The 19,834-nt window shown below is 33.2% G+C and overlaps 2 protein-coding genes and 1 long non-coding RNA gene across 4 annotated transcripts; 1 reads left to right on the top strand and 2 right to left on the bottom strand.

Moving 5' to 3' along the window:
- Positions 1 to 4,250: 4,250 nt before the first annotated feature.
- On the bottom strand, positions 4,251 to 8,708 carry LOC114245162 (peptidyl-prolyl cis-trans isomerase NIMA-interacting 1). Of its 2 annotated transcripts, none has more exons than XM_028177210.2 (4): positions 8,627 to 8,708; positions 8,377 to 8,487; positions 6,193 to 6,417; positions 4,251 to 5,925 (listed from the first exon to the last, which is right to left on the bottom strand). In XM_028177210.2, the coding sequence occupies exons 2-4, from the start codon at positions 8,438 to 8,440 to the stop codon at positions 5,705 to 5,707; spliced, it is 510 nt and encodes a 169-aa protein (XP_028033011.2). In that variant the 5' UTR covers positions 8,441 to 8,487; positions 8,627 to 8,708; the 3' UTR covers positions 4,251 to 5,704. The 2 variants fall into 2 exon arrangements, with proteins under 2 accessions (XP_028033011.2, XP_028033010.2); XM_028177209.2 differs by having other exon boundaries at positions 8,593 to 8,675.
- A 6,044-nt stretch (positions 8,709 to 14,752) lies between these two features.
- On the top strand, positions 14,753 to 19,670 carry LOC149503530 (uncharacterized). The gene has a single exon (XM_089729140.1). The coding sequence runs from the start codon at positions 14,847 to 14,849 to the stop codon at positions 15,978 to 15,980; it is 1,134 nt and encodes a 377-aa protein (XP_089585266.1). The 5' UTR covers positions 14,753 to 14,846; the 3' UTR covers positions 15,981 to 19,670.
- LOC149503531 (uncharacterized) lies at positions 15,839 to 16,548 on the bottom strand. Its single transcript, XR_016323411.1, has 2 exons — positions 16,412 to 16,548; positions 15,839 to 16,307 (listed from the first exon to the last, which is right to left on the bottom strand). It is a non-coding gene; the product is annotated as an uncharacterized LOC149503531 (long non-coding RNA).
- Positions 19,671 to 19,834: the final 164 nt, after the last annotated feature.

Here is a 19,834-nt window from a genome sequence, read left to right as displayed (position 1 = left end):
GGGATTTACTCGAGCATCATAGAGACCTATTGGGTTGCAAAGCTTAGATGATAATAAGAAAAAAATGTCATATAATGTATACCTATTCATCGGTAGGAGAAGCGGCTATACTTACATTTTCAAATTTGTAAAAAAAACTGTTGCGTGGACATACTCGAGCGTGACAGATATTGATAGCATATTTCGGCTTGTGGAAATCATCAGATTACATATTATTCGTTATTCTTGAATTATTACCTTCATACGGCCCACCTGATGGTGAGTGGTTACCGTCGCCCATGGATTTCAGCAATACCAGGGGCAGAGCCAAGCCGCTGCCTACCGCAAATATAACGTTAGACGTATAGACGACGTTATTTTTTTACATATTTGTAGTCCTTCCCTTTCTTTATGTCACTCTCAAATTGTCAGATTAGTGAAATATACACTTTTTAGCATGTAATTAACTCTCACTACCTTAATCTGACGCCCTCGGGAATTTCTGATGATAAACTTTTTTTTACTAATCTGATCCTTTATACTGGACGCGCGGCCTTATTTATGAGGTTTATATTTGATAGAGGTATTTTTACCGGGTACAAGGTATCCCCTGTATATTAATCTGCCGCGCTTTAGTAAATCCCGAAATCCCCGCTTGGGCTCCCCTACTATTACGACACAATCACACGATCTAAGTTTACTGTACCGATAGGTATTTCATTAATGGAAAGGGAATTTCCACGACTATTTTTACTTGGATTTCAGTACGAATTATTATAATTATTTTACGTTTCCCAAAGTGTAAATAAAACATTTTAGTTTATCGGGCAGTGACGGCATAAATTTCAAATAGGTATATTAGTAACTTAATGTCTTAAAAACTAACAGCGAATGATTTTAAAAGTTATTAATCACTTCACAAAATCAAACCCAAAAACTCAATACTATAAAATAATAAAGAAAAGTATCGTAAAATAAGTAAAACCTGTCTTCCGTGATCACGAAAGCCGTAAGTCAATACAATAGTCATGACAATAATAAACAAAAATTCTAATACCATTAAAATAATTTTAATCCTAACTTTACTTGTTTGAGATGAAACCGGTTCGACGATTTTTAGGCCAAGGTGTTGCCATGAATGCAACAGGAAATTTATAAATACCAAAGTAAACTGCATCTTTCCAATTTTAATGTTCTTAGAACTGTTGAAGTAACCAATCACGGATATGGTAATATTATAAATTTGTTAAATAGCTGTACAAGTGAAACTAATGAGCTACAATTTAACTTCCTCAAAAATGTTGATTAACCACCTCATTAACCCTTTAATTACCAAATAATAAGAACTAATAATTATATACACAGATTATTGTTGTACAAACGATAATTCATTTTTTCGAGTCATACTCTTGAACTCAAGAATAGTCGCGGACAATGATGACGATTCGACGATACTTTTGGCGATATTTTAGATTACCAGGGTCTCTACTTAATCAGTTCACAAGTTCGGAAATCTTCCACGAGATCTACAACCATTGCCTGAATGACCAGCCTCCCTAAGGAATCATACTGAGTAACATAGTCAAAATCTCTTAGTATTTGAGTTTCGACTACACTAAATACTCCTTATTGGCGCTTCCTTCATTTGCGTTTTCACTATTCACGGATTAAAATAATGCTACCCAATTCCTATATTTCCGGCTAAAGATTTTTATTCGCGGGTCTAATCGGTACATCGGCACATACACTTTTATAAAAAGGATTCTAATACGTAGGTATCCAACCGAATATCCTTTGTAAGCGGGTTTTTGCATATTTACGGAACGTCCCGCGAATTAGGAACGTTTACGTACAGAGCGTTAGTATAACTTGTCAGTAGGTGTAGGTACGTGTGGTAGGTGGCTCCTGTGCGCCGCCCAGTGTGTGTCTCCCGAGACGACGTCCTTTGGGATATTCCCGGAGATGAAATTCCCTCTTATCATCAGGACGGGTACCGGCGAAGGCGGACTTTCGGCGCGCACTGCAATACCGTAGGTCTGGTGTAGCCCGTGTGGTGGAGCTCGATGGGGCTTAGTCGATAGTTGGTTTTGCGGGGCGAGCGCCTCACCCGCCTTTTTCAAGGCGTAATCTCCTGCGAGGAATTCGGGGAGGTGGAGGATCTTGGCCCTCCTCGTTCCCCTCCTCCTCTCAGGAGTCGCCGGAATCCGACATAACCCGGTTCGTTACCCCCCGGACCGGGTATGAGTAAATGGATTCCCCAGCTATAAAAAAAAGAAAAAAAAATGTAGTTACGCGTAAGTACCACACTATGCCTGCATTTGCATTTTCTCCGGACAAAAATCCATTAACTTTTCTAACAGCCTTAGGCTCTTCGTTCAGTGGGTCAATTAAAGCTTGCTAAGCCTATGACATATTATGCTTTTTATGGAACTGTATATTTCTGGGTCGCTCACTTAAAGAGATACCAGTAGATCTTTTGAGCACATTTGCACTATGTGTTATCTCATGAAGCCTTGCTGTGTAGTGGCTTAGAATGGCACCACTCCATCTCCTTCCAGTGAGTGTCGTTTAAGGAAAGGATTCACTGGAGAATGGGTAGCAATTTACCTGGTTATACCGTTAAACTGATGTGTGAGAGACATTCTTTATGCAATACAATTGAGTTCGGGTGGAACCCTTTAATTGTATTATTGTCTCGAAGTGGGTAGCAGTATGCGCGTTGTGATGCCTATGGAGTCCGCTAAATACTTTATACTTACTACTACTAAACTTCATTAAGGGAAATGATATCGCCTGCCCATACACAGCAATTAAAAATAAAACTCCCGGGAAGTAAAAAGTAAGTGCCTGTTAAAGCGGAGTAGGAAGACCCGCCTTGTAAATAAATAATAATGATAAAGATTTATGGCCATAATGTTTAATACTTGTGTAAATGAAACCGGTATTTCAAATCCTCCAATGCCTGAAACCTTTCATTAGCAAATAATGTGTAATTACAATCAAATGACTGACTATTGACGGATTGACTTAATGCTAAATTTGAGTAAAACTCTTACATCTTATCATTTATTTAGTTATAATTTGAACATATCTGAATAAAACGATTAGAAAATTATATTTTAGTATATTAGTAAAGCATAATAATTGTACTTTTCGTAACTGTCTCTTGAATCCGCAATGTGACCTGATGCTAACTGGAAGCGGCTCCCCGCGATCTCTGGACTAACGTTCATTCCATGGGTGTGGTGATTTTTAATTCGGCTATAGGTTAGGCAATAATATCATGTAGTAAATTTTATCGTATACTCATCACTCGTCTTCGACTCGGAATCGTTGGTTCCCTGTTCTTACCAAATCAAAGAATAAATATTTATCTACGAGAACACCTCTGGTCTTACCGCCTATTCACAATTTGTTCTGGAGCAGTGCCGTGTTTATGGTTAGGGCGTCAACATTTGAAACATGAAAATAGGGGAGCCTACTTTTTTTTTTATTGTTTAGATGGGTGGACGAGCTCACAGCCCACCTGGTGTTAAGTGGTTACTGGAGACCATAGACATCTACAACGTAAATGCGCCACCCACTTTGAGATATTAGTTCTAAGGTCTCAGTATAGTTACAACGGCTGCCCCACCCTTCAAACCGAAACGCATTACTGCTTCACGGCAGAAATAGGCAGGGTGGTGGTACCTACCCGCGCGGACTCACAAGATGTCCTACCACCAGTAGGCGCCTTAAACAGTTATCGATAGCTAGAAAATTAATTAATGAGATCAGTTTTGAGGTTCAATTTTGCAGTTTGTAGAAAAAAATTTTTAGTTTTGTAGAAAAAATTTGTAGAAAAAAACATCGGAATAATGAGTTAATCTTGAATATTTTTTCTTGTTTCTTTAAGATTGGAATGCAATAACCTCCATATCTCGATTCCATCAATGTTTCCGAGTACGGTGATACGGTGTCGATGTAGACTCCCAAGTTTAAGTAAGTAAATAATGTACAGATATATACCTAAATTATATTATTATGTTAGTATGTTTGGGAAAGTCTGTGCATTTGAATTGGTTTTGGTTTGATAAATACCATAAACCATTTATTGCCTACCCATATTGAAAGGAAATTATAAATTATTAAATAGATCTGTTTCGTAATTGAGCCGTAATTAACTGAGAAACGGGGAATCAATTCGACAACTGGGACATTTAGAGAAGTGTAATTTATAAAAACAATAATAATATCAGTTCGTAACAAAGGTATTAATAATTAGCACAACATAATATCAATTTAGCTTTATTAATTCTAGATATGCTAGATAATGCACAAACTACACCAATAATAATAATAGAGAAAACTTTCCATCTGTGATACTGCTCGCAGTTGTCGGTGATGAAAAGGGCATAAATACGCGCGGACTAGCTAGGCCGGACTAGACAAGCACTTCTAACTTATATGCGTGTCTATATTTCTTGCTTATTATGTTTAAATAATTGATTAATGGTATTAATTACTTATTGCGCAAATCGGCGCAACAAATTTTCAATCTGGCCAAGTTACTCCGTGGGTAAGTTCATAATTTCTAATCGAACTCTTATTATAAAGTGATCTTAAAAAAGGAAATAAGTGCCGATTTTTCAATTTTCAGTAAAACAGCCCGCTCTTTATGTGTTAAATTCGTTATAGAATGAATATTTTAAATTTTTAAATACTGCGATGGCTATAGATTTTTCGTTACACTGATCTTGTGAGACAAAGCCTTTTTAAATCACCTTGCAGATATAAGAGGGAAGCAATAAGTTTTGACAAATTGATAAATGAAAAATCTCGACGGCATAAGCGAAAATTCAACTTAGCTGTTTAGTATGACCTTTTTTAACTTTAGATAATAAATTGTAACTACACTATTAAGGAATTTCACTGAAAATGTTTCCGTGAAATTGTGTCCTATCGAGTTCAAATATATTTTTATTATATTTTTAGTCCTCTAGTTGTGTAACAGACGCAAGCTGTTACATGCGCTATGCTATGTGGGATTTTAGAATTCATATGTACGAGCCGAATTTCAAAGTATTTTAAGAGAATTGAAAAATCGTCATTTTAAAGATTAAGTATTAAAAAAGGTAAATATATTTTAAGTTGTCAGTTTTCCTGCCTTATCACTAACAAAAAAAAAGTTCCGTTATTTGATTGGAGTAAACTTAATTGAAGTTCAATTAAAAACATCGAACTGTTGATACCGATATAAAAAAAAACGCACCTTTAATTACAAAGAAACAGGTCGCGTATTAAACGAAATGTCGCTTAAACCAAATAGCCTTATTAGCCTTTTAACTTATTAATAAATAAAGAATGCAAAGTTTAATGCTCCGTTCAAGAAACTTCACAATCAAAATTATCATACTGATAAATGAAAATTTTCATGACTAATAAGTACATCTCGAAGAAGACTAATCAAGTACAGTCACATATGTTTCACATATATTTCACATGCAGTTACTTTAAAGAGAATCTAAAGAAAAATAGTACAAAAAAGTCAATACAAACAAAGAACTTGTAAACAAGATCAATTGTAAACATCTTCAAGAATGCTGCAAAAAAAGGAAGACAGTCTCAATTTATGTAGTAAAAAAAAATTGATCTATACTTGATTGTATTTGCGATATTGTGGGTATATAAGTTTGATATTATTGTTTTACACTTTTTTAAGTAGTATTAACTGTGAAAACAATCTTTAGGCAGTTCTAAGAATGATATGAATGCCAGAGTCAGTGTGAACTGGTTGGCTCAATTGTCCTATTTTCAAGGCAAATGCTACGTCTTCAAATGGTTTCTGCATTTGACCTTTCTTGAAACGACCCAAATCACCATCACGTTTTGCCGATGAACAATCAGAATATGTACTTGCCAGCTCTTCAAATTTAGCTTCTCTGTCAATGATTTTACGGCGATACTCTGAAAATAATAATACTTTCAAATGTTATTTTTAGTGACTTAATTTTGCACAAAGAAAAAAAGCTATATTTTACTATTTATTTAATTTGTATTTTGCATTATGCATTGAGAATAATCTTCCAACAGTGAACAGACAAGTGTTTTTTTAAAGCAATTAAGTTTAAACTTAATAGATATTTTATTTTTTAAAGAATTTTTTTGATTCTTATTTTGTATTTGCCATTGATGATGGGAATAAATAAAATTTATATTAATTCCATATCTTGCCTTGTAATATATCAAGAGCTTCCTCCTTAGTACGTGTAATATGCTCTTCACGCCATGAGGATGGTCGGCGGCTTCCACTGTGCTTTACAAGCAAGTGGCTGCATCTTACCTCCTTGGGAATACCACCCTCATCATCATCATCTTCATCATCATCATCAGAAGCTGGTCCACCCGGTTTTTCCCATTGAGACTTTTTTGTATGCTTATTGAGATAGTATGTCATTCCTAAAATGAATCAACTATTAAATTTCAGCATAAAATTGACTCACATGTTAGTCCATCCTAGTGAACAGGACAAATTCTAACTAAAACATAAGAAAATTCTATGGATAGGTGTTAAGGATATATGGATAAGGATTAATATTATCTTTATAAAAACACCTTCACAAATAATGCTTCATTTTAGAAATTTGATTGACATAAAAAAGGTTATAGTGAGCCAACCTTAAAATATGGACACATTATTATGCTTTCGCAGACTATTTCAGAACTTTTATAGATAACAATTCTGTCATACATTCTTTTGGCTAACTTTAACCAGCAGAACATCTCAAAAGGAAAACACCCCGTTTTTGAATCATTGTTTATTAGTCATGCACTTGTATAGTCTTAGTGTGATGTTATATAGCCTATAGTCTTCCTCAATAAATGGGCTAAGCACTGAAACATTTTTTTAATTTGGTCCAATAAGTCCTGAGATTAGAACATTCAAACAAATATACAAATTCTTCATCTTTATAATATTAGTTATAGATTTCACAGTTTGGGCAGTCCAAGTTATTACTATGATGGTAAAGTATACCATGTTGGTAAAGTGCATTATTTAAGGCATTATTCCCATTACTTATTTCAACCCTTTATATTTGTATCATGGATTTGTTTTTAAGAAAATTGTATGGGAAGTATCAAATTTTAGTGTATAATTATGAACTGATCTGTTAGCTTTAATCGACTTATAAAAAAAAAAAAAGAAAAAATATGTAATTTATAGCTTTTTTAAGAAGTAATACTGGTGGCCTGGAGCCCTTCCAATTTCACCAGGACAGGTGGGCGAGCACAGGCTCAGCCAGGAGGGGATAATCTATAGTTCCTGATTCCAATAGCACAAGCAATTCCAGCCAAAGACCAGATGACCATTTGATTTGTCCACAACTATTTATCTGCTGTTACAAGTGCATCATTGTTGATACCAATTACAATAATTATAAAAAACTGGTAGGGATTAAAACAATACAATATATAATATTTTTTCAGAGTTAAAATTGTAAAATGTGAATACAAAATTAAACAGATAAAATAAGTATTTATTATAAAATATTACATAATAGTCGCATAGTAAAATTTATGCCAACAGCTTTTTATATTATTTTTTTAATTATGGCTGTGATACCCAAAACCTTAAATTGAACATTTAATTTTGTGAACCAGTTCTTTTATACTTTTTTATGTGTATGTATATATGTGTCGACAAGCTCACAGTCAATCTTTGTGCTTAACGCGAGTTTTATAACATTCTCGATGGCATAAAAGTTCACTTAAGTTTGTATGGAGTTGGAAACTTTGCCTACGTTTGCCGCTAGGGGCGTTGTTCCAACTGCATACAAATTTGAGTTAATTTTTATATGCTATGGAGAACATTAAAAAACACACACTAATGTTAAATGGTTTCCACTGCAAACTTTGCAGAGCTCATCAAATATCACAATGTAAACAGCGCCACACATCACACACGAGGTGCAAGTCTCAATGTCAATTGTATGACTGCCCCACCCTACAAACCAAAAAGGAATTGCTACTTCTTAACAAGAATAGGCAGGCTGGTGGTTCCTACAGCGCGGGCTCGTAAGACGCCGAATCAACAGTAAACAGTGTTAATAAAAACTTACTGAAGCACTTCAAAAATAAAAACGTTTGAAAGTAGAGTTTTTAGTAATCACTATATAATAATCAAAACAATTTCTCAATGAAATTTATATAAACACATAGATGGTCTTCGTTGTTTCGATATCGATCCGAGAAATATAAATCTACCTACCAAAATTTTACACCCAATGTCTGCCATTTTATCTTAGAAATCAATAACATTCTATTGATTTAGGTTGACTGATTAGAAATTTGATTAATCGTTTATGTTATTTTAACAAAACAAACATAATAGGTATTAATTGCAAACGCCTAATTTACCTGTACTTCTACTCTTGCGAGCTTCCCATCCTTCGGGAAGAATTTCTTCTTGAGTAGAAGCCATGTCGTTGGTGCGTTGTGCCGGGAACGTCAATTGGTTTTTACTTTTTCCTGAAAATTGTTACATATTTATCATACCATTTTAACCTAATCCTTGAAATATCTGAATTTATTAAGAGCTCTCTCTTTTTATCGAAAGCATTTCTACTTGCTTACTTAATTGATGAAGAAAATTCTTGACGTTACGAACCTTTTGAGACAAATGATGAAACGCAAAGTTGACTTAAGTCTATAATCTATGAAGTTGACTGTTGAATTCAGTGTAGGTACCGGTAAAATGGGGCGATTAGGGATTGAGAGGCGAATCGGGAAAAAACCGGAAAAATCTTTCGACGCTCAATATAAGTTTTATATTCGTAGCAAAATCTTCCATTTTTTGTAGTTTAATAGTAGAATGTTGAAAGTTCACAAAACAAGTCTGAATATGCATGATAATAGCTGCTAACTTATAAAAAATCGCGTTTCAAATTAACTTCCTGTGGTGGTAATTATTTTAGTGCTGGAAACTTTGCTCTCTTTTATTTATTTGATAATAATAGAAGACGACTGTGATTTATAAACGTTATTTAGTGTTTGAACCAGCATATATATTAAAGGTGAGTCTCAGTTGTTAATGGTTTTAATGTATTTGATAAAATAAAAATACATGTAAAAATCTGTTGTTTTTGGGGATATTGGGGACGTCTTAGGTACAAATAACAACGAAAAAGGGGTCAATTGGGATAAGAATACGTGAAATGGAAACGACCTAAGTATAAATAGGTACAGGTTTGTAGGGTTGTCTATGTAGTTACAACAATATTTTTTAAATTTGTTGGTAAAAATCTGGTTTATTCGTGATGCCTTTGTCTAGAACTTTTATTCAAAATTATCAATGTGTTATTTTATTGTTTGGTAAATATTTATATTATTAGTTACGTATTGTTTTCTATTCTTAGATATGCCTCGCGTGTACGTATCAAAGAGTGCAAAGCCTTTTATGAGATATGATCCTTTAATATTAAAAACAGCAATAGAAGCCTATGAAATTGGGAATAAGTCTTTAGTTGAAATAGATAAGTAATTTAATATAAGTAAGACGATTTTTCACAGACATGTAACAAGAACAATGAAATCTCAAGGTAGACAAAAATGTCTTAGTAATACATAATAAAATATTTAATATTTGTTCAGAGTGGGGGTATTCATCTGATTAATCCATGGAATAACCGACACACCTAATCTCTTAACCCAGATAAAAATATCAGCCCCTAAGTACTTACCAAGAACGAAGAAATATAAACCGTTTCTAAGAAAGCCCATTGTTGTTAATGCACTGTCGATTGCACCTATAATTGAGGTGACATCTGCCATGTACTTTGGTCAGTTTTTCATTTTTTTTTATTGATGATCACTTTGTTGTTGCATCTAAATAAATAAATAAATTAAAACCTAGTAGTGCCAACCCTAGCAAATTTCTCATTTCGTCCCAATTAACCGCAATTTCTGGGTAAATAGGGATTACACCTATTTTTGCATTTTTTGCTTAAACTGGAATGCTAGTTGCATAGTTTTAAATTGGACAACAAAGATGCCCCCCAGACTCAATCATTTTAATCCTGATATAGCATTATATACATCAACAACTACCTTAAAATTGCTCATAAAGTTGGAATTTGTCCCTAATCGCCCCATTTTACGGTACCATAGACCTATATAGTAGGGACACGACATATTGTTCTATACGTACAATTGCTTATATAAATAGCACCCATTTTGAAGGCACATACATAAACATATATCTATCTCGTTCTTACTCAGTACTTTAACTCGCAGGAAAACAATATAACAGTATTTCAGTGCGTACATAAAATGAAACATGAATATACGTAAATATCTCATAGACCTATATAGTAGGGACACGACATATTGTTCTATACGTACAATTGCTTATATAAATAGCACCCATTTTGAAGGCACACACATAAACATATATCTATCTCGTTCTTACTCAGCACTTTAACTCGCAGGAAAACAATATAACAGTATTTCAGTGCGTACATAAAATGAAACATGAATATACGTAAATGTCTCCGTCTCCGTCTAATGAGGCCGAAAATCCGCCATGTTTAGCGCGCCAAATGTCATTGTCACGTCAGTTCGGCCGTCTGTTTTGGGTTGTACATTATTTATTGACTTTGATATCGACTTAATATGATTGCTTATATAAATTTTCTTATTTTATCATGCTTAAAACATACAAAAATAATAATTAAAACATATTTTATAGGATCTCAAGAAAGCCGATGCCCCAAAACTATTATCTATATATATTTAAATTCATTATGGAGCCCTCATCCGAAAAATCGGACACCATTTTTCGGTCGGAATCTATTGATCATGACACTAATCATAAATACCTCTTTAAAATATGTCATCAAAACATATTTAGACATTCTGCTTAGATATTTCGGCAAAAAGGCTACCGACAAAATCTCTTCGGAACTATTTAAATAAAATAGTTTTATTCCGCAGTGAGTAAAACACTATTGTAAATTCGTTAAATATTTAATAATTAAGTGATTTTAGAGAGGAAGTCACAAAGAATGACGTTTGTAATTTTATTAACGAATAAATGTTCTGCAGGTGTTTTTTTTATCAGGCGGTCCCTTGATAAGTTTAAAATTTGAATCACTCTCAAGCGAAAGTGATTCAAATGGTGCGGCGCACCTTCCTTGAGGTGCGCTGTGGTAGTGTGTTACGGACTTAAGAGTCAGCAAAACAATTAAAATATATTGTAATAGTCTAAGAAAAACACGTACTCAAAATACGATAACATTCAGCATCCTAGAAACGGGCAGATGGCACTGTACTACGCCATATCTTTATGTTTTGCGGCAAACGACAACTTTATAAAATCAGTGTAGCAAATTTTAAAAGTCGTCATATCGTTTACTTGGCAAATTTGAAGCACGAACTCGTCTTAGATTTCACATAATATCTAAATCACATCATCTTTGCACATAACAATATACTTACTTCCTATTAAAGTATAAATTCTACAAATACATTCATACTCAACAATATTTAAAATAAAATGAGCCAAGAACGTTTATCGATAAAACCTACTAACATTAAAATCTTCTGGGCAGCACTAAAACCGCCATGTTTTGTGGCCAGATGACGTCACAGTGGCACGAATTTTTTGTTGACGTTTCATTTCCATAGGTTTCCTACTTCAGTGAAATATCTCCGTCTCCGTCTAATGAGGCCGAAAATCCGCCATGTTTAGCGCGCCAAATGTCATTGTCACGTCAGTTCGGCCGTCTGTTTTGGGTTGTACATTAATTATTGACTTTGATATCGATTTAATATGATTGATTATATAAAATTTTATAATTTATCATGCTTAAAACATACAAAAATAATAATTAAAACGTATTTTATAGGATCTCAAGAAAGTCGATGCCCTAAAACTATTATCTATATGTATTTAAATTCATTATGGAGCCCTCATCCGAAAAATCCATTTTTCGGTCGGAATCTATTGATCATGACACTAATCATAAATACCACTTTAAAATATGTCATCAAAACATATTTAGACATTCTGTTTAGATATTTCGGGAAAAAGGCTACCGACAAAATCTCTTCGGAACTATTTAAATAAAATAGTTTTATTCCGCAGTGAGTAAAACACTATTGTAAATTTGTTAAATATTTAATAATTAAGTAATTTTAGAGAGGAAGTCACAAGGAATGACGTTTGTAATTAATGAATAAATGTTCTGTAGGTGTTTTTTTTTTCACGCGGTCCCTTGATAAGTTTAAAATTTGAATCACTCTCAAGCGAAAGTGATTCAAATGGTGCGGCGCACCGTCCTTGGGGTGCGCTGCGGTAGTATGTTACGGACTTTAGAGTCAGCAAAACAATTAAAATAGATTGTAATAGTCTAAGAAAAACACGTACTCAAAACACGATAACATTTAGCATGCTAGAAATGGGCTGATGGCTTTGAACTACGCCATATCTTTGTGTTTTGCGACAAACGACAACTTTATAAAATCAGTGTAGCAACTTTTAAAAATCATCATATCGTTTACTTGGCAAATTCGAAGGACGAACTTGTCTTAGATTTCACCCATCTAAATCATATCATATTTGCACATAACAATATACCTACTTACTTCCCATTAAAGTATAAATTCTACAAATAAATAATACTCAACAATATTTAAAATAAAATGAGCCAAGAACGTTTATCGATAAAACCTGATAACATTGAAATCTTTTGTACAGCACTAAAGCCGCCATGTTTTGTGGCCAGATGACGTCACAGTGGCACGAAATTTTGGTTGACGTTTCATTTCCATAGGTTTCCTACTTCATTGGTAGGTACATATTGTCTATGACGATGAATAAAACGAATGAAATTGACAGTAGGTATGTATATATTATAGGAAGTAAAACTATAAATCTTTGGATTTTACGGCGAAAGCCAAAATTATATTTTGTTGGACGGTTAAATTTGAGGGGATTGGGTTCTGTAGGTTGATGAGGGGCTATTTGAAAACACTCTGCTTCATGGTTAATATAATTATATTGCAAATAATTTGTACACTATTACACCATTATAATAATTTATTTTTATAAAACTCCAAGATGTTGCTCTGACCGTCTCTAGATGAGAAGTCATTGTCTTCACTGACGAGAAGACAATTATTTGTTTTAAACATTTAAATAATTCCTATATTCGAAATCTGTAACCTTACACGTGTCAAGTGTTGCCTACCATTATGTTCATATTCAAATTCCAACACACCCCCTCAACACTTGCACACATTTAACACCCTGTATATACAGTACCGGATTAACCTTAAAGCAAGAGTAGCAATTGCTACGGGCCCCGCGCGAACGGGTGCCCCGCATATTTAAACCCACTCATCTCTGCCCGAGCTTAATTTTTTGAGTGACTTATTAAGAAAAAGTTGTTTTTATAAACGTGTAGAATTTCAATCAGCCTGATAATCAACTCTACAAAAAGTCTGACGTATGCAAGCACTCTTACCCGGATAGGATTGAGATGGCTCGATTTAAGTTGTTAAAATTATATATTTATTTGTAAGATTAACAGTCACAAGGAACATTATGAGTCAAGAACGTCTGAATTATCTCGCTTTGATGAATATAGAACATTATTTGCTCAGAGAAATTGATACGAATAGTATCATTTCTCAATTTGCCCACATGAAATCTAGAAAAGTTGCTTTGTAGAAGTTTAAAAAATAATAAAAGAAACAAATAAATACATATAAAACATAAACATTATTTAAAGTGCACCATTGATAAAATATAACATTAGCTATTCCTAAAAAAATAATATACTTTGCATTAAATATCAACTTTGAAATATGTATTGGAAAAAATAATTTGTGTAGTATCATCAGTTTTCAATTGTTAGTTTCTTATCAAAATTATTCTATATAGCCACAAAATCTCATCTCTGGCTTTTTGTACTTGTCAGAGCCTTAGAGTAATTTACTAAATACCCACAAAATTTTAACCTATAGATGGCAAATAAACGTATAGACTATTGATTTGTTTTTTACCACTTTATACTTAAGAACCCATAGTAGATCAAGAGCTCTTTGAAATAATTTGCTACGGGCCCCGCGCTTGCTTAATCCGGCACTGTGTATATAAGTGTTCTATGTGTTGAATACAGTTGTGGCGTTTAAGAACGCACATTTATATGATGCGTAAGCCGGAACGCACGAGAAGTGGGAAAAAGAATATAATCTGTGAGACGGGACCTTTTTACCGCCGAAAATTTAAAACGTAAAAATAATTTATAATGTGTTTAATACATAACTAATTTAATTTAATAACTTAGAATTGATTGTGCCGCTACAACAATAAAATTTCTATTGTTCCAACTGCGGTGTTAATTACATAAAATACGACTTTACGGCGAAATAAAGAAGGGACTCTATATGAACTCCCTCACAGTGTATACTTGTAATTCGGTAGAATTTTATTTATACCGAACCGCAGCGCATAACAATAGTATGACTGGTATAATACTAATAGATGACTATAACTATACAATTAAATTTAAAAATGTTTTTTATTCGTACCCTTTAAATCCTTCTACTATAAATAGACTAAAAACATTATACTTCTTTGTTCTATATTACGATTTCTTGAGGATCAGGCCCGAGCAATGTGATATCTCGTATAGCATAGAATGTATTGATGAAATTACTGACACTACTAACACTAAGAATGAAACTTAAAATTAGCTAGCAACATTCCGTCACAAGACCGTGGCACGACTTCCTTTTTTGGCGGGAAATAGGAAGGCGGCAAATTGAAATTTTTTTTACAAAAAAATTATATTTAATAGTTGTAAATATTAAAAGTTTATAAAATGTCGTCAGAAAGTGACGGCGATGATGAGGGAAAAAGAAACGAGGCGAAAAAACGCAGATATCAAGGGGACGACGGACAATCAGATTCGGACTACAGATATAAACCGTTTCTCAAACCTGGGTACCGTCGTAGTTATCCTGATAACTCTCTTAATGACGAGTTTCCTGTCTACATCGAAGGTATCAGTAGAGAAGATAAAATTGGTAACAAAAATCCTTTACTTTTATCAAAAATTTTTAAGTCGGTGAAGGGCATCAAAGAGAACAGGCGCATTAATGCTAATAAAATAATGCTTATATTTAAACAGGCAGTGGCTGCCAATGATTTTATAAACCATAATTGCCTTAAAGAAAATAACATGAAAGCTTACATTCCGGCATCTTCAGTGGAGCGTGTGGGGAAGATAAGATTCATTCCTACAGAAACGAGTAACACTGAACTCTTCGACAAATTAATATCAGATTCAGAAATCATTGCTGTTAGACGTTTCACAAAAAAAGTAGGCGGAAATATAGTCCCAATGTCCATAATAAGTGTGACCTTTTCGAGTACTGTTCTTCCAGATTTTGTATATTTAGATAATTGGAGATATAAGGTATTCCAATATGTACCACCTTTGATGCAGTGTTTCAGATGCCTTAAATTTAGACATAGTGCCAAAGTGTGTCGGAATGAACAGGTCTGTTCTAAATGTTCAGGCAATCATTCATACAAAGATTGTTCAAGTGAAATTCTGAAATGTTGTAATTGCCAAGGCGATCATTTAGCTATCTCAAGATTTTGTCCAGTGAAACAAGCCCTTTATGAAAAACATAAAAATGTTTATTTAGCAAAACAATATGCTACAGTTGTATCTAAAGAATTTCCACCTTTGCAAAGACTTCAGAACAGACCAGATCATTCAATACAAAAGAATCAAATTAAATCACAGGCCTTAATAGATAATCCTAATTCTGTTAAAAAACAACCTACTAAATTAAACTCAACTAATAATGTATCTTATGAAAATTTATTAAATGATAATCAGTTCCTAGAAATAATTGTTAAAACTATAGTAATGATAGCCAATTCAAATTCTGCAAAAACTATGACACACATTAAAGATATACTTAAACAAAATTTAACCCTCTAATGGATCCACTTAAATTAATGCAATTTAACATTCAAAGCATAAACAATAAAAAATGGTTACTTAAAACTATACTTAAAGATAATTCCATAGATTTGTGTCTACTCAATGAAACTTGGCTTAAAAAATCTAGTCCTTCTGTTAATATAACCGGATACAATTACATTGGAAAAAATGCACAAAACGAGCATGGCGGTGTAGGTATATTGATAAGAAATACTCTTCAATACAAAACTATCAAAACAGCATTTTATCAGGATATTCAAAGTATCGCTATTGTAGTGTCGACAGTATCAGGACCAGTGTCCATTCTTTGTGTATATTGTCCACCTAAAAACAATAATAGTCGTAATTCGATTAGACTGAATAAATTAAAAAATATTATTAGTAAAATACCGAAGCCATGTATAGTTTCTGGCGATTTTAACGCTCACCATATTGCTTTTGGCTGTAGCACTACGAATTCAAGAGGTAAAGAATTAATAGATATTTTTGATGAATTGGATTTATGCATCTTGAATACAGGATCAGCCACTACTATACAGAGACCAGGCTTCAATTCTTCAGCCATAGATGTTACTTGTGTCAGCCCAGTCCTCGCTCCACTATGTGAGTGGAAAGTCGGGGATGACCCTCATGGTAGCTACCATTATCCAACATTTATTGATCTGATTACCTCCCCTAAAAAGTATCAAATTAAGGATAGCTCACAAAAGTATTTATTCAAAAGAACAAATTGGGATGTATATATGGAAACATCTAAAGTAATGTTTGATAGCTTTTTAACAACTACTTGTCATGATCCTCTAAAAAGTTATAAAGAATTTTGTTCAATTTTAAACAATCTTAAAGTTAATTGTATTCCTGTTCATAAAAATAATATTCGTGTCTCAAATGCCCCTGCACCATGGTGGAGTGAGGACTGCGTTATATCTGTAAGGAAATCTAGAGAAGCTTTATTAAAATATAGAAACTGCATGTCCTTAGAAAACTATATTGAATACAAAAAAGCTGATGCACATAAAAAATAATTATCAAACAGGCAAAATTGAATGGCTGGAAAAATCTCTGTCATTCATTTAATAGACACACTCCATTGACTAAAATTTGGAACGATATCAGAAAATTTAAAAGAATATATGTAAATAGAAACGTATATCGAAATGACGAATGGATAAATGATTTTATTAATAAACTATCCCAGACTGACATACCCGAACTAGACAATATTCAGCTGTATTTTGACAACAATAATAACCTAAACAATAATTTTTTATTGAAACCATTTATGTTACATGAACTAGATATAGCTCTGACATCAAGAAAATCCACAGCGCCTGGTTTAGATGACATCCCATATATCATGTTACAGAAATTGCATATTTCAGTGAAAAACAAATTACTTGATATTCTCAATTCTCTCTGGCTTAGTCAACAAATACCTGAATCATGGAAAACTCAGTGTGTAGTACCTATTTTGAAACCTGATAAACCACCAGATGATTATAAGTCTTATAGGCCAATTTCTCTAACATCATGCATTGGTAAATTACTAGAACACATGATCAAAGTAAGATTAGATTTTTTTGTAGAGACAAATAAACTATTACCCCCTTGTCAGTTTGGTTTCCGTAAAGGTAGGAGTACAGCTGAAAGTTTGATAACATTCCTTAATGATATGAAGAGTTGCCAGCTATCTAAATCCACTGCAGTGTGTGTCTTTTTGGATGTCCAAGGAGCCTACGACAATGTTGATCTTATACAGCTGATTAAAATTTTACATGATCTTGGTTTACCTGGAAAGTTGTTAAAATGGATTTTTAATTTTTCATCTGATCGAACTCTATATGTCAAATATAACAATCAATTACATGGACCAAAAAAAACATGGAAAGGCCTAATGCAAGGAGCTTGCATGTCACCACTATTATTTAATTTATATACTTCACAAATTATTAATTTTATTCCTCATAATACTTCAATTCTACAGTTTGCTGATGATGTCCTGATATATACTATAAACAGAAATATAAAATCAGCTGAAACAAATATAAACTTAGCACTACAACAATTAAATCTATTTTATTCCTTAAATTTAAAACTTAAAATTAACAGTGAAAAGAGTTCAGTTATGGTTTTAGGAAATGACATCACATCAGTTAAAGTTCTTTATAATAATAAACAGATACCTCTAGTAAATGAGAAAAAATTTTTAGGGGTTATTTTTGATAATAAATTAACATTTAAAAGCCACATAGATTATATATGTCACAATGCCATGAAAGGTATTAATATTATGAGATCTTTGGCAGGTACATTCTGGGGATCTGACCCTAATATTTTATCAACAATCTATAAGAGCTTAATACGTAGCCATTTTGACTACAGTGGCATAGTTTATATGAACGCTAGACCAACCTTTCTTAAAAAAATAGACGTAATTCAAAACATGGCATTACGCATAATAAGTGGTGCCATGCGCACTACTCCCATTATTTCAATGGAAGTAGAGACTTGTATTGAGCCCCTACCTATTAGAAGAATACTATTTGCTGAAAAATTCTCTACCAAGTTACTAGCATGCAATAGCCCTATTATCTTAAATAAACTGCCTGACACTCTGTCTATTTCTCAGCAATCCAATGTACTTATAACTGTAAATAATGTGGTTACAGGACAATTTCCAGAACTGTTAGGTGTTTTTAATTTAGTTTTTAAGAAAACAAAGAATATTTACAAAAATGATCTATGGCCTTTATATGTGGTTTCATATGATTCTTTAATTGCTAAAATGGAAATAGATGTTAGCCATGTTGGCAGTAAATTTGAATTTTATGAGTTTCTATCTAAAAAAGATGATTTTTATGTATTGTATACTGATGGATCCAAAAGTGGTAATAATACTAAGTCAGCTTATTATGACCCGCAAAAGAAATTAACTAAATGTTTTAAATTAGATAATCATTGTACTATTTTTACAGCAGAGACATATGCTATTTATCAATGTTTATTGTACGTATGTGATATGGAAAAGGAGAAAAAGAATGTACTTATTATTTCAGATTCCATGAGTGTTCTTCTCTCTTTAGATAATTATAAGTTAAGTTATAAGCTCAATTATCTAATATATTTAATAAGAAAAATTATATTTGATAGTGGTAAAACTGTAACATTTAAATGGGTTCCATCTCATAGCGGTATTTGTGGGAATGAGACAGTAGATAGGGCGGCAAATGCTGAACATGACGAGGACCACTCGCAAGTATTGAAGGTCCCATTCACGGACTATGTAACTTTACTTAAAGTAGAGAAAAGACAGCTATGGGAGAGTTACTGGCAATTATGTTCAGAGAATAAAGGCATATGGTATAAGGAAATTCAAAAGAAGATCCCATGCAAGCCGTGGTATTGCAATATCAAATTATTTAAGGAAAGAAAATTCATAACAATCATAAACAGAATGAGATTTGGGCATTGCCTGACACCTGCCCATTTGCACCGAATGAAAATAACAAATAGCAGCCACTGCCAATTCTGTAATGATGAAAATGCAGACCTGACGCACATAATATTGAAATGCTCCAACTTTTCCACACAAAGACGGACCCTAGTAACAGAAATAACAGAAAAACTGGAAGAAAATTTTGAATTAACGAAAACAAAAACAGCCCTTGAAGATGATGACTTACGAATGTCACTCTCAGTGTCAGACACTTATGTGTCAGTGTCAGAGGACTTAACCCGCCGCGTTCAAGAACTTTTGAGCAATGAAAGACTTTTCCCGAGCTTATATAAATTTATTACAGCGACTGTAGAAAAAATCTGACCTGAAAAAATAACATGAAAACCTGAGAAAA

The sequence above is a fragment of the Bombyx mandarina genome, chromosome 01 (genome assembly GCF_030267445.1).
Source record: "Bombyx mandarina strain Sakado chromosome 01, ASM3026744v2".
Lineage (NCBI taxonomy): Eukaryota > Metazoa > Arthropoda > Insecta > Lepidoptera > Bombycidae > Bombyx > Bombyx mandarina.
The sequence above is the reverse complement of the archived record's forward strand: the minus strand, read 5'-3'. Positions and strand labels throughout refer to the sequence as shown.